This window comes from Manacus candei, unplaced genomic scaffold (assembly GCF_025592945.1).
Source record: "Manacus candei isolate 608988 ecotype Guabito, Panama unplaced genomic scaffold, ASM2559294v1 h1tg000083l, whole genome shotgun sequence".
Classification (NCBI taxonomy): Eukaryota; Metazoa; Chordata; class Aves; order Passeriformes; family Pipridae; genus Manacus; species Manacus candei.
This window is the reverse complement of record NW_026138131.1, coordinates 2,892,765-2,912,587: the sequence shown is the minus strand read 5'-3', so window position 1 is coordinate 2,912,587 and position 19,823 is coordinate 2,892,765. Positions and strand designations below refer to the sequence as shown.

Below are 19,823 nucleotides of genomic sequence, written 5' to 3'. Positions count from 1 at the left end.
AAGTCCTGGATTTAGAGTAAGCTCTGCTTAACACACTGATGTTTTAGTTGTTGCTGTCAACATTGTTCTCATATTGAATCCAAGACACAGCACTGTACCAGCCACTAGGAAGAAAATTAACTCCATCCCAGGCAAAACCAGGACCCAGGTGCAGTTGCCAGGTATGATGTCCTGAAGGCAAAATCTCAGGGCTCAGAGCTGCACCAGAGAGCAGCTGCTGCACAGCCGTGTGGCTGGTGGGCAGTGCCAGGCAATACCTGTATTGCTGGGAGCTGCCTTTGTTCTACCATTGGCAGCCCCGTGTCTCACTCTGTCCTGCCCAGTATGGGCTTGTCCTGCTGTAGCTCTGCCACTGCCACCTCCTCCCTCCACAGTGAAATACCCCACAGGGGCGTTCTGGGAGATGATAATGGCCCAGGGGACGAGTGAGGAGGGAAACAGCCTCTTTTCAAACCACAGCACCACCTCCTTTCCTAAAACTCTAATAGAATAATGATCGTTGGTAGTGCCCAACACTTGCATTTTTTCAGCACCAAGATGTGAAGGGCACGACCCACAGCAACACTGTTCCAACAAACCCTGGACAGGATTTTTTAATTGCCACCAGGTGGCAATTAAACTACTTGTTTACATTTCTTTGGATCCATGAAATTTTGAAGGCACAGCTAAAGAAAATAATTAACCTTATTGTGAGTTCAGTCCATGCTTGGCTGGGTCAGGTAATACAGTGCTGTTATTCCTTGATGATGAACACGTTAACTAATGTCTCTTATATAAGGAGAAATCAATTATAAAATTATACCATCATTGATGCAGTTCTGTCACCTATTTGCATGTCTTCTCTGATTCCTAAACTCCATCAAGGCTAGAAAACTTGGAGGCTTTCAGGGTTTTGCATCCATGTATGAATCCGAAAGAAACCATGAGCACACAGAAACCTAGATGGATACAATTCCCAGCCTCCTCCTGGTTTTCTCTGGTGGAAAAACACTAATAATCAGCTTGGACAATACCAGCACTGGAACCCTGGGCAGCAGCATGCTCTGATCCTGAGATGTGCATAAACACAGCCTGAGGTGATACAAATAGGTAACAACCTTCAGCATTACTGGGAGGAAAGGCTGAAACAGCCTCTGTTGTGATGATGAACTCAGAACTCTTCACACTGTTAGGGAACAGACATTTCTAACCACATTCAGGACATCCCAAAAGCTGTCAGGGAGGAGAGAGAGGTGATCCTGGTTTCATCCTTGCCCTCCATGTTGCAGCAGTACCTGAGCAGGGAGGCAGCTGGCCAAGCCCACGACAGAACCAAGAGGTTGCAGCTTCACAGGTGGTGACAGCAGTGTGCAAGACTGCACCATGAATTAAATAATAATAAAATGAATGCAAAGGCTAGTTAATACAGGATAGTAAAACCAATGAGTGTACTAAGTCATTACACAACTACTTCTTATATAATTGATTACTAACAACGACAGAGAGGAGTGACCACTGTAATTTGCTGGTTATATGGGTGTTATTTGGAAATTGAGGTAGTTCCTCAAAGATCTGACTCTTGTCAGATTTAGCAGCAAAAACAAACAAGATTCCTGCTGCCACAGCTGAAGCCAACAGGAACCATAAATCAAAGTCTCTAGATAGTGACATTCAGTGTGAATGTAAACTCAGTGTAAACCAAAGTACGTGGCAGTTTGTGCTCCTACACTGAGCTGTCACGTGGGGCTCAGCCCGAGCAGCTGTCACACCGTCTGCTTGTTGGAGGGATGGTGACCTCCAGCAGATGGGCAGAGGGGACACCTGGCTGTGCTAATCTCTTTACCTGTGCAGGCTGAATCTGACAAGGGATCATGGCTCAGAGCCCTCGGCATCAGGGTTTTTTACCTCTTAGGGGCATGTGACTTCCATTTGTCCTGGGAAGATTGTTGTAGGAAAGCTTATCTCTCAAGATGTGGTGGATGCTCAGGTTCTTCAGCTGAAGGCAAGGAGCAAAGATGGACCTACACTGATGAGCTTTTCCTAATTTCCAATGAGTCAGTCTAAAGTCAAACAGTCTGTCTCCAGGGAATTGGGTCGTCAGCAGTGACCTGTGCTGGAAGAACGGCCTCTGATGCAGAAAACCTAGTGGGCTGTTAAAGAAGTTAAGGCACTTTTCATTTCCCCTTCCAGGGCGTAGCACAAGTTGATTAGGAACACTAAGACGATTACCTCTGCTTTGCTGTATCTCTCAGTTATGCCCTAATTAATATTGATTAAAATCTGGCAAAGGCAGCTTAAAGCAACTGAAAGGCTTTTATCTCCACTCGCTTCCTTGCCCAAAACTTGCAGCTCTTAAACTGCACGATGCAGTCTGATTATTACAGATCCAACTGTACCTGTAATGGATGGAGCCTCATCCTGCAAACAGCATCTTCAGTCCAGCTAATTAAGAGATGTTTTGGCAAGGCAGCTCTTGGGGGTCCCTGGTTGTTTATGCAAGATCTCCAGGCAAGAGGCTGTCAGGCCCCAGGGTTTTTAAACTCAATACCTCTCCCCCTGTACTTGGCACTGGTGAGGACAAGCATCGAGTGCTGTGTCCAGTTCTGGGCCCCTCAGTTCAGGACATTGAGGGGCTGGAGCAGATCCAGAGAAGGGCAGTGGAGTTCGGGAAGGGTCTGGAGCACAAGTCTTGTGAGGAGCAGCTGAGGGAGCTGGGGGGACTCGGCCTGGAGAAGAGGAGGCTCAGGGGGAGACCTTATTGCTCTGCACGACTCCCTGTTGGGAGGTGTTCAAGGAAAGACCGGACGTATCACTCAGTGCCACAGTCTGGCCGACACGGTGGTGTTGGGTCACAGGTTGGACTCGACGCTCTCAGAGGTCTTTTCCAACCTAATTAATCCTGCGATTGTGTGAAGAGAACCCCGGAGGAGCGGAACCAGGAGCTCCGATACCCCTCACCCAGCCCGGCTCCGCCCCTTCACCTTCCCCCTGGCGTGACGTCACCGCGCCGTGACGTCGCGGGCGGGGCGGGGCTCTTCGCAATCCGCCAGCGCCGGAAGCGGCGCCGCGTGGCCGTGACGTCACCGCTTCCTTCTTTCCGGGGGAGGCCGCACCGAGGTAGGAGCGGCCCGGCCGCGATCCCGATCCCGATCCGCTTCCATCGGTCGCCCCCCGCGCCCGGCCGGCACGGGGGCTGCGCGACGGGCACGGGGAGGGCAACAGGGACCGGCTGTCGCTGACGGGGCTGTTCCGGTGTGTCCCCGCAGGGCGCCATGGGACGCGTCATCCGCGGGCAGAGGAAAGGCGCGGGCTCCGTGTTCCGCGCACACGTGAAGCACAGGAAGGGCCCGGCCAAGCTCCGCGCCGTGGACTTCGCCGAGCGGCACGGATACATCAAGGGCATCGTCAAGGTACGGCCGGGCCCCTGCTCCCGGGATGTCCCTGCTCCCGGGGTGTCCGTGCTCCTGGGGTGCCCGTTCCGGGATGCCCATCCCTCTGCTCCTCTTGTGCGGGATCCCAGCCCAGCCCGGCCCATCTCTCCGCTCCTCCCGAGGGGTATCCAAAGCCTTTCCTGCTCTCCCCAGTGCCCTGCGGCTGTTCCTTGTCCTGGCCATGCCTTATTCAGACCGTGCCTTATTCAGGCATCTCTCTTTTTGTTAAATAATCAGGTCCCTCTGGAAGTTAAACTACTTGGGATTTATGGGAGCACCTAGGTAAAGGTGGCAGCACGTAGCCAGCAGTAGGATATTTTTGTTGGAGCTTTGCTAGTGTAGAAATGTCAGATTTTATGTAGGAACATCAGGTTTTCTGTAGGAAATATTGTGGTTTTATGTTGTCTTCAGAATTCCCTGTGCCTGGGAAAGACAGGTGGGGAGAGGTGTCCGTGTAGTTGATTTCACATTGAAAACCCCAGTTTGAAATCACTAAGAGGTGTCCATCCTCTTGGTCTCGAGCAGTGGGGGCAGGGCAGTACTTTGGGGTGTGATACAGTGGTTCAGGTGTGCTGCAGGTACTTTTTGGGTGTCAGTGACTGCAAACAGTGCCACAGGTACCTGGTTGGGTGCTCTGAGCATCCCTTCAGCTTTGTAGGGCACCGTCATCTCCAGGCTGTAGAGAGAACTTCATTCACTCTCACTGTAACTAAGGTGGTGATGAAAGGTAGGCAGGGAAGCTTGACTTAAGCAGCAGAAAAAAACATCAGTACTGGGCACCAACAGCATCTGAGCTGTCCTGGAAAACAGGCACATCTAAGAGGTGTGTCACAGTCACTTGTCTGTAAATACATGGTTGTGTGTTTTAATCTCAGTGTACTCCAGGAGCAGAATTGACTTGTTTTTCCAAGAGTAAAAGAAACATTAAGTCATTAAGCCTTGTGCTTCCTGATTTAGGAACTTCTGTAACTTTGTTGTACCTGATATTATAAAGGTTAGAAACACTTTCACTCTCAAAAAAACACATGGAGAAATCCCTGCCTGTGCCCAGCTCTGTCTGTGCCCAGAGGTGACTGGGCAAAGTGAATTTCTCAGTAGGAAATTAAGGAATAAAACTGTTCAGACAGGATTAGTTACAAGCAGCACACTTAACCAGGGTCATTCTTTTGTGATCACACAACAGTTTGGGTTGGGCTGGAATGGACCTTAAAGAGCATCTTGTTCCACCCCCCTGCCATGGGCAGGGACACCTTCCACTATCCCAGGGTGCTCGGAGCCCCATCCAGCCTGGCCTTGAACACTTCCAGGGATGGGCACCCACAACCTCTCTGGGCAACCTATTCCAATGCAGGACCACCCTCACAGTGAGGAATTTTTCCCTGATGTGTTGATGTGATGCAGATATTGGAGGTTGCATCCTTACAGATGTGAATCTTCAGCTCATTTGTGTCGGGAGGAATCCAGACCCCCTTGAAAAGCGACAGTTATGTTGGAGTACTCATCTCCAGTTTTCCCAGTTGTTTGATTTGTGCAGAACCCATGGCAAAGGCTGTGTCCTGCTCTGAGGCAGCTCTGCATTCCCACAGGACATCATCCATGACCCAGGCCGGGGCGCTCCCCTGGCCAAGATCGCGTTCCGTGATCCGTACCGGTTCAAGAAGCGCACGGAGCTGTTCATCGCCGCCGAGGGCATCCACACCGGCCAGTTCGTGTACTGTGGCAAGAAAGGTGGGTCTTGGGGGGGCTGCCTGGGCAGGGGCAGCACGTTGAGTGTCCCAACACCTTTCTCCACACTTGACATGGAACAGGTGTTCCAGGTCAGACCCTAAAATGTGCCCCGGCCGCTGCCAGAGGCTCCGTGCGGTGCCACCCTCTTGTGCATGAGGCCTGTGTTAAATAGAACTGGAACTCCAAGAACCCAAATGAAGCTGTGGCTGCTCTGGTTGCTCTTTGCAGCTCAGCTGAACATCGGTAATGTCCTGCCTGTGGGCACCATGCCAGAGGGCACCATCGTGTGCTGCCTGGAGGAGAAGCCCGGTGACCGTGGGAAGCTGGCACGTGCCTCTGGGAACTACGCCACAGTCATCTCTCACAACCCTGAAACGAAGAAAACCAGAGTGAAGCTGCCCTCTGGCTCCAAGAAAGTGATTTCTTCTGCAAACAGAGCTGTTGTTGGTAAGGAACAGAGCTATGAACTTGTCTGGTCACTGAGCTGCTTGTCACCGCTAAGGAACCTTTCAAACTGGGTCCCAGTTTGTAACAACCATCTTGAAAAAAAGGGTCATGTACAAACTGGACCCAGGGTTACACACCAGCATAGTCTGTGCTCAGGGCCTCCTTGGTTTGTATGTTATGCCTGCACTGCCTTTGGGTAGTGGTGACCTAAATTTGGAGGTGGTGTGACCTAGTGAGAGGACAGAACAGTAGATGCTCACTGTCCTTGGGCTGTAGTGGAATTGCTCAGTCTGTAGAATCTGCAGTCCTTGGGGAAAGACTTCTGTGGAAAGTGGCATTGATGCTTTTGGTACAGAGCGAGCCTGCAGGGCAGTGCTGGAGGTGGTGTCAGGTGGGTGGAGTGTTCTGGAAGGTCTGACAAGGAATGACAAGACAACTTCCAAAAAGCAGAGGCTTTACCAGGTTTGTTGTACACCTGACTGACAGCTGAGGTGGCTGCTGGTGTCACTGGCCTGCTTCTGCGTAGAAGACACCTAAATGAGGAATCTGGTGTGTTACTCTGGTAAAATTGACTCAATAAATAATGAAGTTGGTATAAAACTCAGAGTTCTTCATAGCCCCCTGAGCTCTTTTGATTCATGCATTATTTGCAAAATTGTTAATGTTGCACAAGAAATTTGAGCAGTAAAACTGGCAGTGCTTTAAAAACTCTTAAACCTGTGTGAAGGGGTTGAAAAGCAGTATCTAAAGAGTGTGTCCCCTTGCAGAGCCCTCAGTGTGTGGCTGTAGCTCGACTCTGATCTCATTGGCGATGGCTGGAACTTACTGGGTTGAACCCAGCTGGGATGGCTTGAGATTGGTCTTCAGAAACTCAGTCTTAGAACTTGAATGTCATTAGGGATTAGTCTCAAACACTTTATTTTGTTCTCTTACGTGTTCTATTTGCGTGTTGCCATTCCTGCTGTTCCCTCCAGGAATCGTTGCCGGCGGAGGCCGTATTGACAAGCCCATCCTGAAGGCTGGCAGGGCCTACCACAAGTACAAGGCCAAGAGGAACTGCTGGCCACGTGTCCGTGGTGTGGCCATGAACGTGAGTCTGTTTGCAGTCACTGTCCTTCCTTGCACTTTGGAAAGGGTTTGTGTGATGCAGGGGCGAGATAATCACTGCACCACATGAAAAGCGAAGCAGCTAAACTTCCTGTCCCCTTGAGTTACTGCTGTTAGACACCCTTTACTTGTTTCTGTGGTTACATTGCTGGCTTGCCTTCCCTCTCCACAGCCTGTAGAACATCCCTTCGGAGGGGGTAACCACCAGCACATCGGGAAGCCCTCGACCATCCGGAGAGACGCTCCCGCCGGGCGCAAGGTCGGTCTCATCGCTGCCCGTCGCACGGGCAGGCTGAGGGGAACAAAGACTGTGCAGGAGAAGGAGAACTAAACAACCTCTGTGGAGGTTACACAATAAATTCGTCCCAACAGAGCTTGCGTGAAGTTCGTGGTGTCTGCAGCTGCAGTGGGGCTAAAATAGGGATGATAAACAAGTTGTGAGTGGAGATAAAGGGTTTTTTTTCCCCCCTTGCCTTGAAGAGCAGGGGGATTCTCTCAGCCAGCAGTTTGTAAGCTGGTCCTGCAGGCTGGAGTAACACTTGGTGTGAATGCTCTTGTGCCCTGGTGTGATGCTAACACTGGCCTGGTTATGGGGTTGCTTAGGCCTGACAAAGCATTACAGACCAGTCAAGTTATCCCTTGGTTACCTGGCTTAACTTGGGAATTTGGATGAAGTGGTGAAAGGGTGCTCAGTTTCCCAAGTTCATAGTCTCTTAACATAATGGTTTTCCATTTTTATCTGCTCTGTTTCTTTGGAGGAAAAGCTTGAGAGTTGGAGAACTCCTCACAGAGGGAGTGTTTCAGCTATCACTGTAAGGTTTGGGCTTCCTTTTGGAATCATCGGGCTCCAGTCAAATCAAAGATGCTCCCTTTGAGCACAAACTCAGAAGTTTAAGGTATCACACAACCTCCCCCTTTACTCATCAGTGTTTAGAAAGGGCAGACAGCTTCAAAATTCTCCCCTGTGCAAGCTGTTCATGATGGGATGTTCCAAGGTGCTGTAGTAACATGGGCAGTAGCACTGAAGTCCCACTGGGAAGCTGTGTTCTCATAAGAACAGCTGTCCTGTGAAAAGTCAGCTTTTTGGAGGGCAGTGAGAGAGAAGTGATGGGGTTTATTGCAAAATAGCTTTATTCACAGCTTTTCTGAACTGGCCTTTGGAGGGGAAAAAAAGTACAAATCTCAAAGCAGCTGAAGCTCATTCACATCTGAGCACAACTAAAGCCAGGGCTCCCACTGATCTGCAGCAGCTCTGGCTGTGCCACAGGGGTCAGTGCTGAGGGCACTGCAGCCAGACCTCACACATGAGTGTGACTTACATTGGTGGGAATCCAGTGGAATGCAAAGCAAGAAAAGTAATTTCCTATATCCACCCACAAAACCAATAGTGGAGCTCGTCACATGTCTATAGAGAAGGAAATACCCTAGACCACACACCTTGGAAAAAGGCATTAGCTCCCCTTTGGGGGAAATAAAAAAAGCAATGACAGGTTTTGTTTCTGTTTATACTCTCCCAATACCATCAGAGTTTGTAAAGTTCACATCTCATGTTTTTGCCACGAGAACAGAAGCTGGTCATGTGCCTGTGTTCTCCTGACATGGACCTAAATATAACATGCCCTCCAAACACCATCTGAAGAACAGGTGCAGTATTTAATATTCCAGAACAATTTGCATTAAATGACCTAAAGGACTCACAGAAACAATGGTTTCCAACCACGCTTGGACCCCTTAGACTCCATATATTTTCTAGGGAAGGGGGAGATGGTTACTGACACTCGTCACCTCTGCTGCTGATCCCAGGCTCTGACAGCATCCCACAGGTGTTCACAGCCAGCAGCCAGGGGATCAGTGCATTAAATCAATGGGTAGGAATAATTGCACAAATAAATAAACTAGCACTTTTTGGTGCTGAGGGCAGCAACAAACATTTAATGTAAATATACAGGATGCAATGTTCAGTCTCTAAATTCACAGTGGTATGAGGATTTTGGAGATTTTGGTACAATCACCAAACCCGTGTTGCAAGTAACTATAACAGTACAGTCTCCTGTTACAAACATGAACATGGAACTTAAAAAAGCCACAGTGACACTGGAAAACAACCACAAGATAAACACTCTCTCAGGGCAAAATTCTGTCCCCTAGCACCTCAGTGCTAAAAATGTATGAAAAATAGGAGGGAAGAGCAAATTAGATGAATGACTGAAAAATCAGAGGCTTTAAAGAAGCCAACCTGAAATGAAAAATTGAAGTAAACTGAAATATATTTTCCAAAGTGAGGGTCTCATTTAAGCTCCAGCAGGTTACCTGACAGGGGAAGTTAAAGAGAACTAACAATGCAACAAGAATAATAAAAATATACTGTTGAGTTCCTAACAAGCTGGGAGGATCTGTGGAAGTACTGAATGTGAAAATGGGACTGAAGTGAAAGTCGGTCCTTGGCCTCTGCAAGGGCTGAGTGGAGTGTCAGGAGGTTCAGCTGAGCAGGGCAGTGGATCCTTCTGAATCCAGAATTTCTGTAAAAACCAGAAATTCAACAGGACAGGGACACTGCAAAGGAGCAGGGAGCCTTCCTCTACAGCCATGGCTGGTGAGGTGGGCAGGCGTCTGAGCTCTACTGAAGAAGCTTCAACACAAAACCACTTTTGAATGTAAATTAGCAAAATAAACAATGTTGCATACAAAACACATGGGACCTTAAAGATGATCTAGTTCCAAGCCCCCTGCCACAGGAATAATTATATAATTGCAATTATACTTTAATTATATATCACACCCAGGAACCTCTGGCTCAAACGAGCAGTTCTCATCAGCGTGACAGAACACAGTTGATTTGCTTATGTAGTTTCTGTCCAGGATACTTCACAGATGAGTGTCTCCATTCCCAGCCCTAATGCTGCACAGAGGACATGAGCTACTACATGAGTGGTCAAATACAGCCATGCTTATTATCAAAATAATAATAAAAAACTTCATGTAAGGATTAGCATGGTTACAAGGACATCAGAAATCTTGAAATGAAGCCAACTCTGTTTTAAAGACAGATGTGAAGCGTTCCTGCAGAAATTTCAGAGGTTATTTCCAGTATAAGGCTTTGTTTGCTAAAAGAAAAAAATTAAAAAGAAGGAAAAAAAAAGATACATACCAGTGAAGCACTAAAAGGTCTTCCTTTAAAAGGGCTTCAAATTCCCACCTACGGAAAGACCAAACAGCATTTTCTTTACACTTTTTTAAGGGCGTATGGAGGAACACGAAGTGCTACCTAAGCATCAACACTTATCTCAAGATCTTTCACAGTAACAGAACCCTCTCATTAACATCATTATCCCCTTTCAACGCCTCCACAGCCTGAAGGCTCCTGCACAGACCAAACATTTCTACCTTGTGCTAAGACTCACACGGCAGGAGCAGGAATTCACCCAGGGATGGGGAAGGATCCCTGCTCCAGGGCTTTCCACAGCACCATCTCCCAGTCCTGACTGCCCACCCTTGATAAATCAGAAGGGGGGAGCAATTCTGGAGGATCCACAATCTGCCACACCCCTGGTGCAGGGAGGGAGAAAATGCAAAAGGAGATGCAAGGAAGCAGTGTGAGGTAGAAAAAAGTCAGAGCAAACACATCCAGAGAGTTTCTGCAAAAAAGATCAGAGGCAAACCAGCTTCAGCAATAAGATAACGATGCTGTTATGCTGAAGTTACCAGGTAAGTATCTGTCAAATCTAAGGAAAATGCTTTGGGCTGTATTTTCAGCTAATGTAAAAACCACAGGAGCCCAAATTCTGAAAGGTTTCAAGGAGTCTGGTGATCAATAAATCATTATAGCCTCCATAGAAGTTAAATTAAAAAAAGGCTTTTTTTGTCCTGTGGCATTAACAGTTTCTCAGAGAGATATGTGAGAACAGAAACATTTGTAGGAGTCACTTTGCATTTTTGCTGCCTTCATCAAAAGCTTTCTTCTCCCAGTTTACAGCACCCCCCCCCCAACCAGTAGTGACCGGTTGGGATTCATCCAGAGTGTATCCTGAATTCTCATTTTTGCTAACACGTGGATGTCCAAGAATTCACAGGCAGGTCCCCTCAGATGGGTGACACTGACTGAACAGACCCACAAACTCAGGTGTTACAGAATCACAGAACTGTTGGCGTTGGAAGGGACCTCTGGAGATCCTCCAGTCCAGCCCCCCTGCCAAGGCAGGGTCACCTGGAGCAGGTGACACATGACTGTGTCCACGTGGCTTTGGAATGTCTCCAGAGAGGGAGACTCCACGACCTCCCTGGGCAGCTGTTCGAGTGCTCCACCACCCTCAACACGAAGTTCTTCCTCATGTTGAGGTGGAACCTCTTGTGTTACCTGCTTCCATGATGTCTTGTTCAAACAGGTTTATTTAATGGCAGTACTACAAATTCCCAGTAATTTGCATTTTCATTTACAAATCTTCAAGGGCAAACACAGAGAAGCAGAGGTTTCCCATGGCTCTTTCACACCCACCTCACATTCCTTTAGGTGATGGCCTTGGCAGAGCAAAGCAACTGGGCAATGGGCACCTTGTGGAAACAGGGTAAGAGCAGCTCTGCAGTAGCTGCAGCAACTTCTGCCAGCCTGGAATGTGAGAGGACACCTGTCCCTGGAATAACCCCTCGTTCCGAGGAGAGGCCGGTGCCACTCACGGAAGCCTTTGGCCCTCAGCAGGCACGAAGGTGGGATGGTACCCAGGAGCGTTTCCATGCATCCAGCTCTTCTCCAGCCACTACAGCACAATCAAGCTGGTCCTCAGGTGCTACAACAGGTTCAAAGGCAGCAGCAAACCTGGCTACTTTCCCAACTTGAGGACATCCCAGCTATTATTTCCCTGTCTTCGTCACAGTGAGTCTCCTCCATCAACAACTTTGCTAGATTGTATTTTAATAAATTCAACACAAGAGGCCTCCACTAGCCCATTCTTCAATTAAGTCCACATTTTATTTATGGTTTGCTGTTGGTACTTCAATCAGATTTATATATACATAATCTAAAACCTACATCAAAACCATGTTGACTGCTCTGAAGACCGAGAGAAGTGACACGATTGAAGTTTTCTTCCACAGCTCTATGGTAAGTCTACATTCCCACAGCAGGTTTTTGGTTCAGGTTGCAGAAGTGTTCAGAAAGCCAATGCCAGGTCTCTCTCAGACTCGGAGTGGGAGGGTTACACAGTTCTCTTTCAGCATTTCAGTCTTACACACAACCACAGTAGCAATCAGAAACATTTTTTTATTCTAGATAAACACCTGGGTTGATCTGCAGAACCCTGGCTTTTCACACTCCCACATCCCTCCCTTTCTAAACCCAGCTGGAAACCCAAGTTCCTCCCTACAGTTCCATTATTTGAACATTAGTTGTGAACGGATTTGATGCTACTCCACACGGGAACTGAGGCAGCACGAGAGGCTGAGTAAGGAGTGTTTGTGAGTCCATGTGGTGCCACCTGAAAAATGCCAGTTCCTCCACTTTGATGCAAACACAGGTACCCCAAATGATCCCGTACATCCCCAGGGGAGGCAGGGACTGCCCGTGCCTGCCCAGCAAACAGCCCCACCAGGTCTTTGTGCACCTGTGCTGGCCCGACCCACAGCAGCTCCCGCGCTGCTGGAGCCGCTCCCGGCGGAACAGCCGGCAAAGAACGTCAAGAGGTAGAAAGTATTCACAGAGGCAGCTGGGGAAGCCCCTCACTCAGCCCACTCCCTGTATTTGCTCAGAGGATTCGACTTGGTACAGATCTTAAGAGGAGAAAAAGGATAGAAAATGCTTTACATGCTACTTAATCTCAAGTTCCTGCCAGGAATCAGCTCCTCGGTTCCCGGGGATCCTGTGGTTCAGGACAGTTCACACCGGGAGGGCTCACAAGCTGCTGCCAGTGGGTGTGTGGGGCCAGAGAAAAGCCCATTTCCAGTTCCCCAGGGATTTCACAGAGCATGACCTCTCCCTTCAGGGAAATACTCCCATTTCTGCTATTTCACCTGTCCCTAACCACGCACAGGGGAGGCTGATAGAATTTCTATCACTAAATCCTGAAGACCTAGTCTTCACATTTCTAAGCTTTAGAATTTGCTTCCAGAAGACCTTCTGAGGACTTTAAAGCACCTACCAGATATTTAAATACAATCAAGTATATTAAGTGTCCACATTTTCAATCAGCCTTCTTTTCCAGAGTAGATTCCAGCAAAACCTACTGGTTTTGTTCACCTGTACAAACCAACTGTTCAAGATAGAAAATGAAGGGGGAAAAAAACCCAACCAACTAATCAACTGAAGAAACCCAATAAGCCACAAGCTATTAGAATTCCTGGCTGCCATCAGTAGCACAAAGCTTTCCAATCCCACACAAATTACGAGGAGATTTGAGAGATGACAAAGCCCACCTGGGTCAAGGCTGCTGCTACTGCACAGTAAAAAGCTCTGCTTTGGAGGCTGCCTGGCAAGCATTTTTTTTTTTTTTTTTTTGCAGCAGCAAACAGCAGGACAACAGGTGTAAGTAAAAGAAAAAAAAAGGAGGTAAACAACATCATGGCAAGTGAAGGGATTTGATTCCAAGAAAATACAAAAATATTAAATATAAAAATGACCTTTACAATCCAGAGCGGAAAAACTCTGTAAGAAAGAATCACAAGAAATGATGGACAGGAATTTAGGGGTGGAGGGACAAGAACTGAGCAGCATTTCAATAAATAAAGCTACGAAAAGAAGGCCGATACCTTTAAAAGCTGCACCTACAGAGGTGTCACTACAGCAAGGGAACAGAACTGCTCGCTTAATGGCTCAGGTGAAACCACACTTGGAAAGCATTCTTCCAGCCCTGGGCATTGTATGGAAACAGAAACAGCACATCACAATGGAAATGTGGATTTGGGGAAAAAACCCAAACATTTAAAGGCTTTCCTCTGGTGAGGACTAAACCCATCAGGATGCTGCAGACTGTGCAGCTGACACCACTTTGGGCAACACAAACCAAGTTACTGGGATAGCTGTTGCAAACTTAAGAACAAAAATTAACACTACCAGACATTTTGAATAGTACAGAGACAGAGAAGAAGGGAACGATCTTATTTTTCTATGATTAGATTTTGGACGAATTCACAGACCCTTTTTTCTCTTATTTCCATTCCTCAAGGTTAGCTCATGGTTAAAGACTAGGAGTCATTTTTTGCACATTATTTTGACCACTGAAGAATGACCCTGTCACTTCAGAATTGTGCTGATGTGATTAAGGCTATATTAATTCTTCCAAGGAAACAGCCTGTAGGTCAGTTTTATTATCAAAAAGTGGCTCTAAGGAATTCTAAAGCTAAAAAATACGGAATTGGGTATTTAAAAATCCAATGAAAAGTTAGCCCTTATTCAGGAGAGTGTTTTTCTCCTTCAGAAACTCATTCCCTCGTTCTTGTTTTGATTTCACTGTCTGCAAACAAGAGAGAGATCTGTCTTTTGTGCCACCCACTGACTGATCTGGCTTGACCCCTGCAACACGTCACCAACTTCCATTCCTGCAGTGCTTAAATCAACTGAACTTGCACAAATGCTGTTGAAATCCAGGGATCCATCACAACTTGCATTAGAAAATCAGATTACAGGATGAGGATTTCTGAATTTAACGGCTGGAAAATACATCAACACAATTCCACGAACAGCCTACCCTAACACACACTGCAGGAGTGGGACTGAGCAGTTGCTCCAGTAGAAAAGGACAAAGGAATGGCTACTGACACTTTAAAACAGTCACCCCGAGGGAGCTGACTCAGAAATAAAAGGGCATTTATGCTGTGAACCTTACAAAGCTCCACAGTGTGAAAAGTGACAGTGCTGGGGTTGGTTAAAGCCCTTCCAGCCCAGTACAGCTGTCCAGGCTGGAACAGAGGGCAAGTCCCAGTGTAAGTGACTGAACTGACATGACAATCCCCAAAGACCACGAGAAGGCAGGGACATGGACACCCTGGAATGGCACAGAGGGCACACACAGGGAGGTCACTGCTCCAGTGTGCTCTGATCCCAGCTGCAAACCAGGAGAAAGTGCACTGAGCCTAAAAGAGGGGCTTGCTGTTGTCCTCTTCATGAGACCACCTGGAAGAGGATCAGAAACCCCGCAGGAGGAAGCAGCTGGGTTGCTCTGCCCTTGCTTTGTTCCTGCAGCACCACTGTGCAGCACACAGCACGTACAAGACAGCTCCTACTGCTCCCCAGAAAGCCTGTCTTGCCTGGCCCTATAGAAGGCAGGACTTTGTTCCCAAGACCTCATGGCTGTGAAAAAAGTGGTATCATGAACATGATGGAGAGTATAGAAAGTAAGAAGATGGGGAGCCAAAAATTACTTTTGTCCTGATTACACTGTGCTGAAGCTGGGCCATAAAAGGGAAACTCCCTCACCTGTCTTAAGAAATGTGAGATAAGCATCAGCATCTCACCCTCCCAAAAATTAAGGTGTGTGTCTTTGATCACTAGGAGGAATTTGCTTTCAATGTGTATTCGCAAGTGTGAACTAACAAGGTTTAGTTAAGATATTTAAACACTTAATTGGTTACTCTTCAAATTTACTAACATGCCACTTGTTCCCCTAATTTCTACAGTCAGTCTTTAGCTTTCATTTCAAGTTAAATCCATTGCACTGAAAGCCTCCCTGCAATGCCCAGTAACTGCAACTCACACCAACAAAAAAATTGAGCCACTTTGCCATGACACAGTTTATCAGCCTTTCTGGCAAAAGACTCAGAGGTAGACAAAATTTATTGAAACCAAAAATGGAGGAAATTGCTACAGTAGCCAATTTTTGCCCATTTTAGCTTTGGCAGAATGGCTAATCTCATTCTCTCCCGGAACTCAGGAAATATATAGGAAGTTTTGGAACCATAAGTGCTTTTTCATGATACATATGCTAAAACACACAAGCTAGGCACAACAAAGTGGCTGAGAAGGCATAACAGCAATTATGATAACACAAATCTCTCATGTTGTCTGAAGTTTCACTTTGGGGAAAAAAAAAAAAAAGAGAAATGTCATTGGGGAATTTATTTTCTTTCTGGCTCCATTTCAGTAAGATACACCAGCTTGAAAAACAGAGAACTCGAATTTTCAGAGCTGGCAGTCAGCAGGGAGAATAATGTGAAAAATTCCAAGTCAAGCAGAGTCCTGTTCTGCTTGTCCATCACCACAAGATCGGGTCCTGCAGGACAAACAAGCTCTGACTGAACCCTGAGCCATCTCCTTGTTGTCAAAGGGTAACACAGGTGCAGGTGACCAACTGTGACTGAAACGTAGCACATTTACTGATACGCCAACAGTGACTGAACTCCTTTTATATATGGCTGTACTATTTTTAACACTGACAAGTAGCAAGTGTTAAAAAGCTTATTTTAGTCACTAAACAACCACAATCCAAACACACAAGAGTAGTAGTAGGGGTTAAGTTTGACCCTCGAGGTCAAACTACACATTAAACCCCATTTAACATCACCTATGGATTTTCAGTTTCTATGTATTCCGTGTTACACTGCCAGGAACACGAGTAATTGCTTTACTATTTATTGGCTCGTTTTATGGAAGACCAGAGATTCCCTAGAAACTGTTCTGAACAGAAAAACAGGACTGAAATTAGTGAGGGGGGAATTAAATCTTTAGGCACTTTGAGGACGACTGCTTTAAAGTGTGTGCCATCACCAACGAGGTATCACCAGGTGTGTCGCCTGAAAATCACCTGCCAAGATGCTGCACCAGTAACATGCATATCAAACTTTTTGCTTGTACAGTATTTGTTAAGTACAATTCAAAACTGTTTTGCCCAGAGTGAAGAAAACATTGCACCTTACACCTGTTCTAAAAGCAGCAGCTGCAGCAAACAAGACGGGCTTATCCTTCTTCACGTCACAAAGATGCACAATATTCTCAATTTGCTGCCTCAAAAAAACAACTGCCACTGCAGCCATTCCCAGTTCAGGGACAGGGGTGGGTACGGCTGAAGAAAGCCACAGCCTTAAAGTGTCACAGGTTTGACATGTCTCTACAATCATTGCACTATTAAAAGCAAACACATTTGGCAAGGCTGAACTAGCACATTATATATTTTACCTATATAGTAAAAAATACGTAATAATTGCCTCTGAGATAGCTTGTTTAACAATTACTGGTCCAAATAAATATGAACTATTTCAACTTGAGAACTCAGGGTAGAATTTTTTTTTAGTTAAAACCTCCAACAAGCATTCCCAAACATAAATGGGAACACTTTATTCAAATTTACTAAGTCCAGGTAAAATGGTGTTACTAAAAAACTATGAAAAAATCTGAATTAATTTTAGCACTAGGAAAAACATGGAAGCATAAAAGTGATCATCACTACACAAGCATATTCAAAAATCTTCTGTGTCCCTCCCTTGTTACACTAAATGCCTAAGAATGCACTTGCAACTGGATTTGCCATTGTTCATTTCAAAACTACAGACCTTTAATTTGATAAGCAGCTTTGTTTCTATCAACTCATTTGTAAAAAACACCATCAAGCTTGTGCTCTTAAATATATATATGTATATATAAAAACATACAAAAAGTACAAGATAAATCACATTAAGAAACTTTTACAGTGTAATTGTCCTGATTATTTTATTCTTAAGGGCCAATTTTTTTTTTTTGTGCACAGAATCTCAATGTGACTGTTGTTCCAGAATTCAGCATAGTGCCACTGCACAGAATTCACCTTTCTGTGCAGTCCATTAAAAAACAAAACCCCAAAAAACAACACACACCACAGGACAAAACATTCTTCTTAAATCAAATCTATTTGTGAATTCAGCAAAATAATTTCTATAAAATAAAACAGCAAAATATTTAAATAGTATAGGGTGGGCTGTATCTGTTTTGCAGGGGTATTTGGTTTTTAGACAGGTTCCAAAAAAATTACACACATTCAAGTTACCAATTTTCATTTAAATACAGTATTTACTGATGCGTTTCTTTAAGTCTTTAAACAAATGTTTATTCTGGAATAGAGATACCTCAGAATTGTATTTGACTAACCAGTAGTTTCTTTTATCTTTAAACCCTGCTTCTAATGTTAAGATTTTCTGTATAATGGATAAAGAGCTAAGACAATTCTCGCTTTCAAGTAGAACTGTGAACGAGCAGAAAACCAGCAAGTTAACTTGGTGCAGTGGCACTCACAAGTACTCTGTGATTTTGTTGACTTCCACTTCACTGGGATGCAGTAGAAGGAAAGTGTTAGAAATTTATCTAATAAGCTCTACCAAAGAAACAAAACAAGCACACCAAATACAGTCTATTATGCTCCAGGCATCCTGGCATAGCAAATTTTTGCATATTTGTTTTAAATCTTTTAAATTCCTATTACTGAAAACTAAGTGTTCTTTATCCCACCCAGAGAGAGAACTGTCAAACATCAGATGTGAGGAACATATGTGAAACTGAAAACCACTTGTTTGTCACATTTTCCCTCCCCATTTTATAGTCTAGGTGTAAGAAGAAAAAGTTCTGAGCAATACAGTTGTCACATTGGGACAACTGCTGTCACGTTTGTTTTTGTTTTTTTTTTTTCCCCTCATTGGCTACACTAACTTGGTGTGAAGCCATGCTAAATGTTACAGCATAACTATAGCTTCAAAGTGATTAACCTAATACCAGAATGAAAAAGGCAATGAAAAAAGATCTAGAAACAATGTTACATCACCAATTTTCCACATCAACCAAATAATTAAAAGGTTACCAGCCATTACGTTGCTCATAGTAAAATCGACTCCAGTGGCAAAGAATTAACATGAAACTATTTTTGTGGTTGACATGGATAGGCTTTTTCATAAAGGAGTTGATCCAACTGCCATGAGGCAGGCAACACTGGTTGCAGAGCGCAGCAGATATATCAAGAAATTATTTTTTTGTTTTTGTAGATCTGTGAGTCTCATCAAGACAAAAAAAAATGTTTCTTGCTCAAGAATTAACAGTCAAACATTAATATACTATATACACCTTTGCCATTTACACATTAGCATCAGGCCATTTATTACAAAACACTATACACTTTCCACTGCAGGCGGGTTATATATTGACAGCAAATTTTCTGCAGATAAGACAGTGAATAGACTCTCCACTCCATGTTGATTAGGAATAGTTTTTCTAGTTTTAAATATTAGCCAGACACAGAGAAAGGTTGGACTGTAAGGCCTGGGTGCACAGTCTTGATGGAGCAAGTTAATTGATTATGTGCATTTCACTAATCTTTTGTCTGAGGCGGGGAAACTTCTTCACTGCCTTCGTAGTTTTCTTGTGCTCGTTGGCCAGTTCGCTGAGGGTTGTTCATATGATGTGCTGCCGGGCCCGTATATGGCTGTCCATGCACGTGGTTATTCTGCAAGAAAACAGAAACAGTTTAAAGGGGCTTTAAACTTGTGGGATGTTTCCTCACTCGTTTGCTTTCCCCCTTTCCATTCAGACCACTGAACCGTATCCTCAAGCACACCGAACTTCTCCTGTGGCAACGTCAGTATGAACACACATCCCAGCTTCTTCATTCCTCTGATCCACACCTTTCACTTACCTTTCTGATTTACACAGAAGGTAAACAAACATTCAACTGTAAAGGTACAAGATCAGCTGAAATAGCAATCTCAGCTTTTGAATAACAAACAGTTACATGCAAAGCAAAAGTAGCAAGAAAGAAAGAAAAGGAGACAAAGAGAGATTGCCTACGTGCTGCCACATTAAACTGTGCATATATTTTATTAACAGATTCAATCAGCTTGATTTTTTTTCCTAAAACAATGGAAAAAGCATACCTGTATTTATGCAGCACACTTTAATTTTTAAAGGGGAAATTCAACATTACAGAACTGAATGAAATCTAGACCAGCAGTCTTCTGCAGATGCTCTGCCCCAGTTTAAGAAGTCATACACAGATCTGGCCAACAAAAACACCTCATTTATCTACTGTTTTGCAGAGTTTGTGGAGAAACTAGGAATATGAGGATTGTGTGTGTTAGTGAGAAATGCCATCTCTTGCAAGAAAGTGAACACATCACACGGATAACGGTGAGGTTACAGAATGTGTCCGAACTTGGGAGCTCAGAAAGGAGTGGGAAAATCTGCATGACTTACCA

At 45.3% G+C, this 19,823-nt stretch overlaps 2 protein-coding genes across 6 annotated transcripts in view; one reads left to right on the top strand and one right to left on the bottom strand.

The window, feature by feature from the left end:
* The first annotated feature begins 3,012 nt into the window (after nucleotides 1–3,012).
* RPL8 (ribosomal protein L8) lies at nucleotides 3,013–7,065 on the top strand. Its single transcript, XM_051811698.1, has 6 exons — nucleotides 3,013–3,096; nucleotides 3,246–3,389; nucleotides 4,997–5,138; nucleotides 5,367–5,585; nucleotides 6,560–6,675; nucleotides 6,865–7,065. Exons 2-6 carry the CDS (start codon nucleotides 3,252–3,254, stop codon nucleotides 7,021–7,023), a joined length of 774 nt encoding a protein of 257 aa, XP_051667658.1. The 5' UTR covers nucleotides 3,013–3,096; nucleotides 3,246–3,251; the 3' UTR covers nucleotides 7,024–7,065.
* A 4,561-nt stretch (nucleotides 7,066–11,626) lies between these two features.
* USP9X (ubiquitin specific peptidase 9 X-linked) overlaps nucleotides 11,627–19,823 on the bottom strand; it is a 106,707-nt gene continuing 98,510 nt past the window's right edge. For all 5 annotated transcript variants that reach the window (XM_051811647.1, XM_051811650.1, XM_051811646.1 and 2 more), the window contains one exon: nucleotides 11,627–19,075. In XM_051811647.1, the coding sequence (XP_051667607.1) occupies nucleotides 18,941–19,075 (135 nt within the window). In that variant the 3' untranslated portion in view covers nucleotides 11,627–18,940. The remainder of the gene's footprint in view (nucleotides 19,076–19,823) is intronic.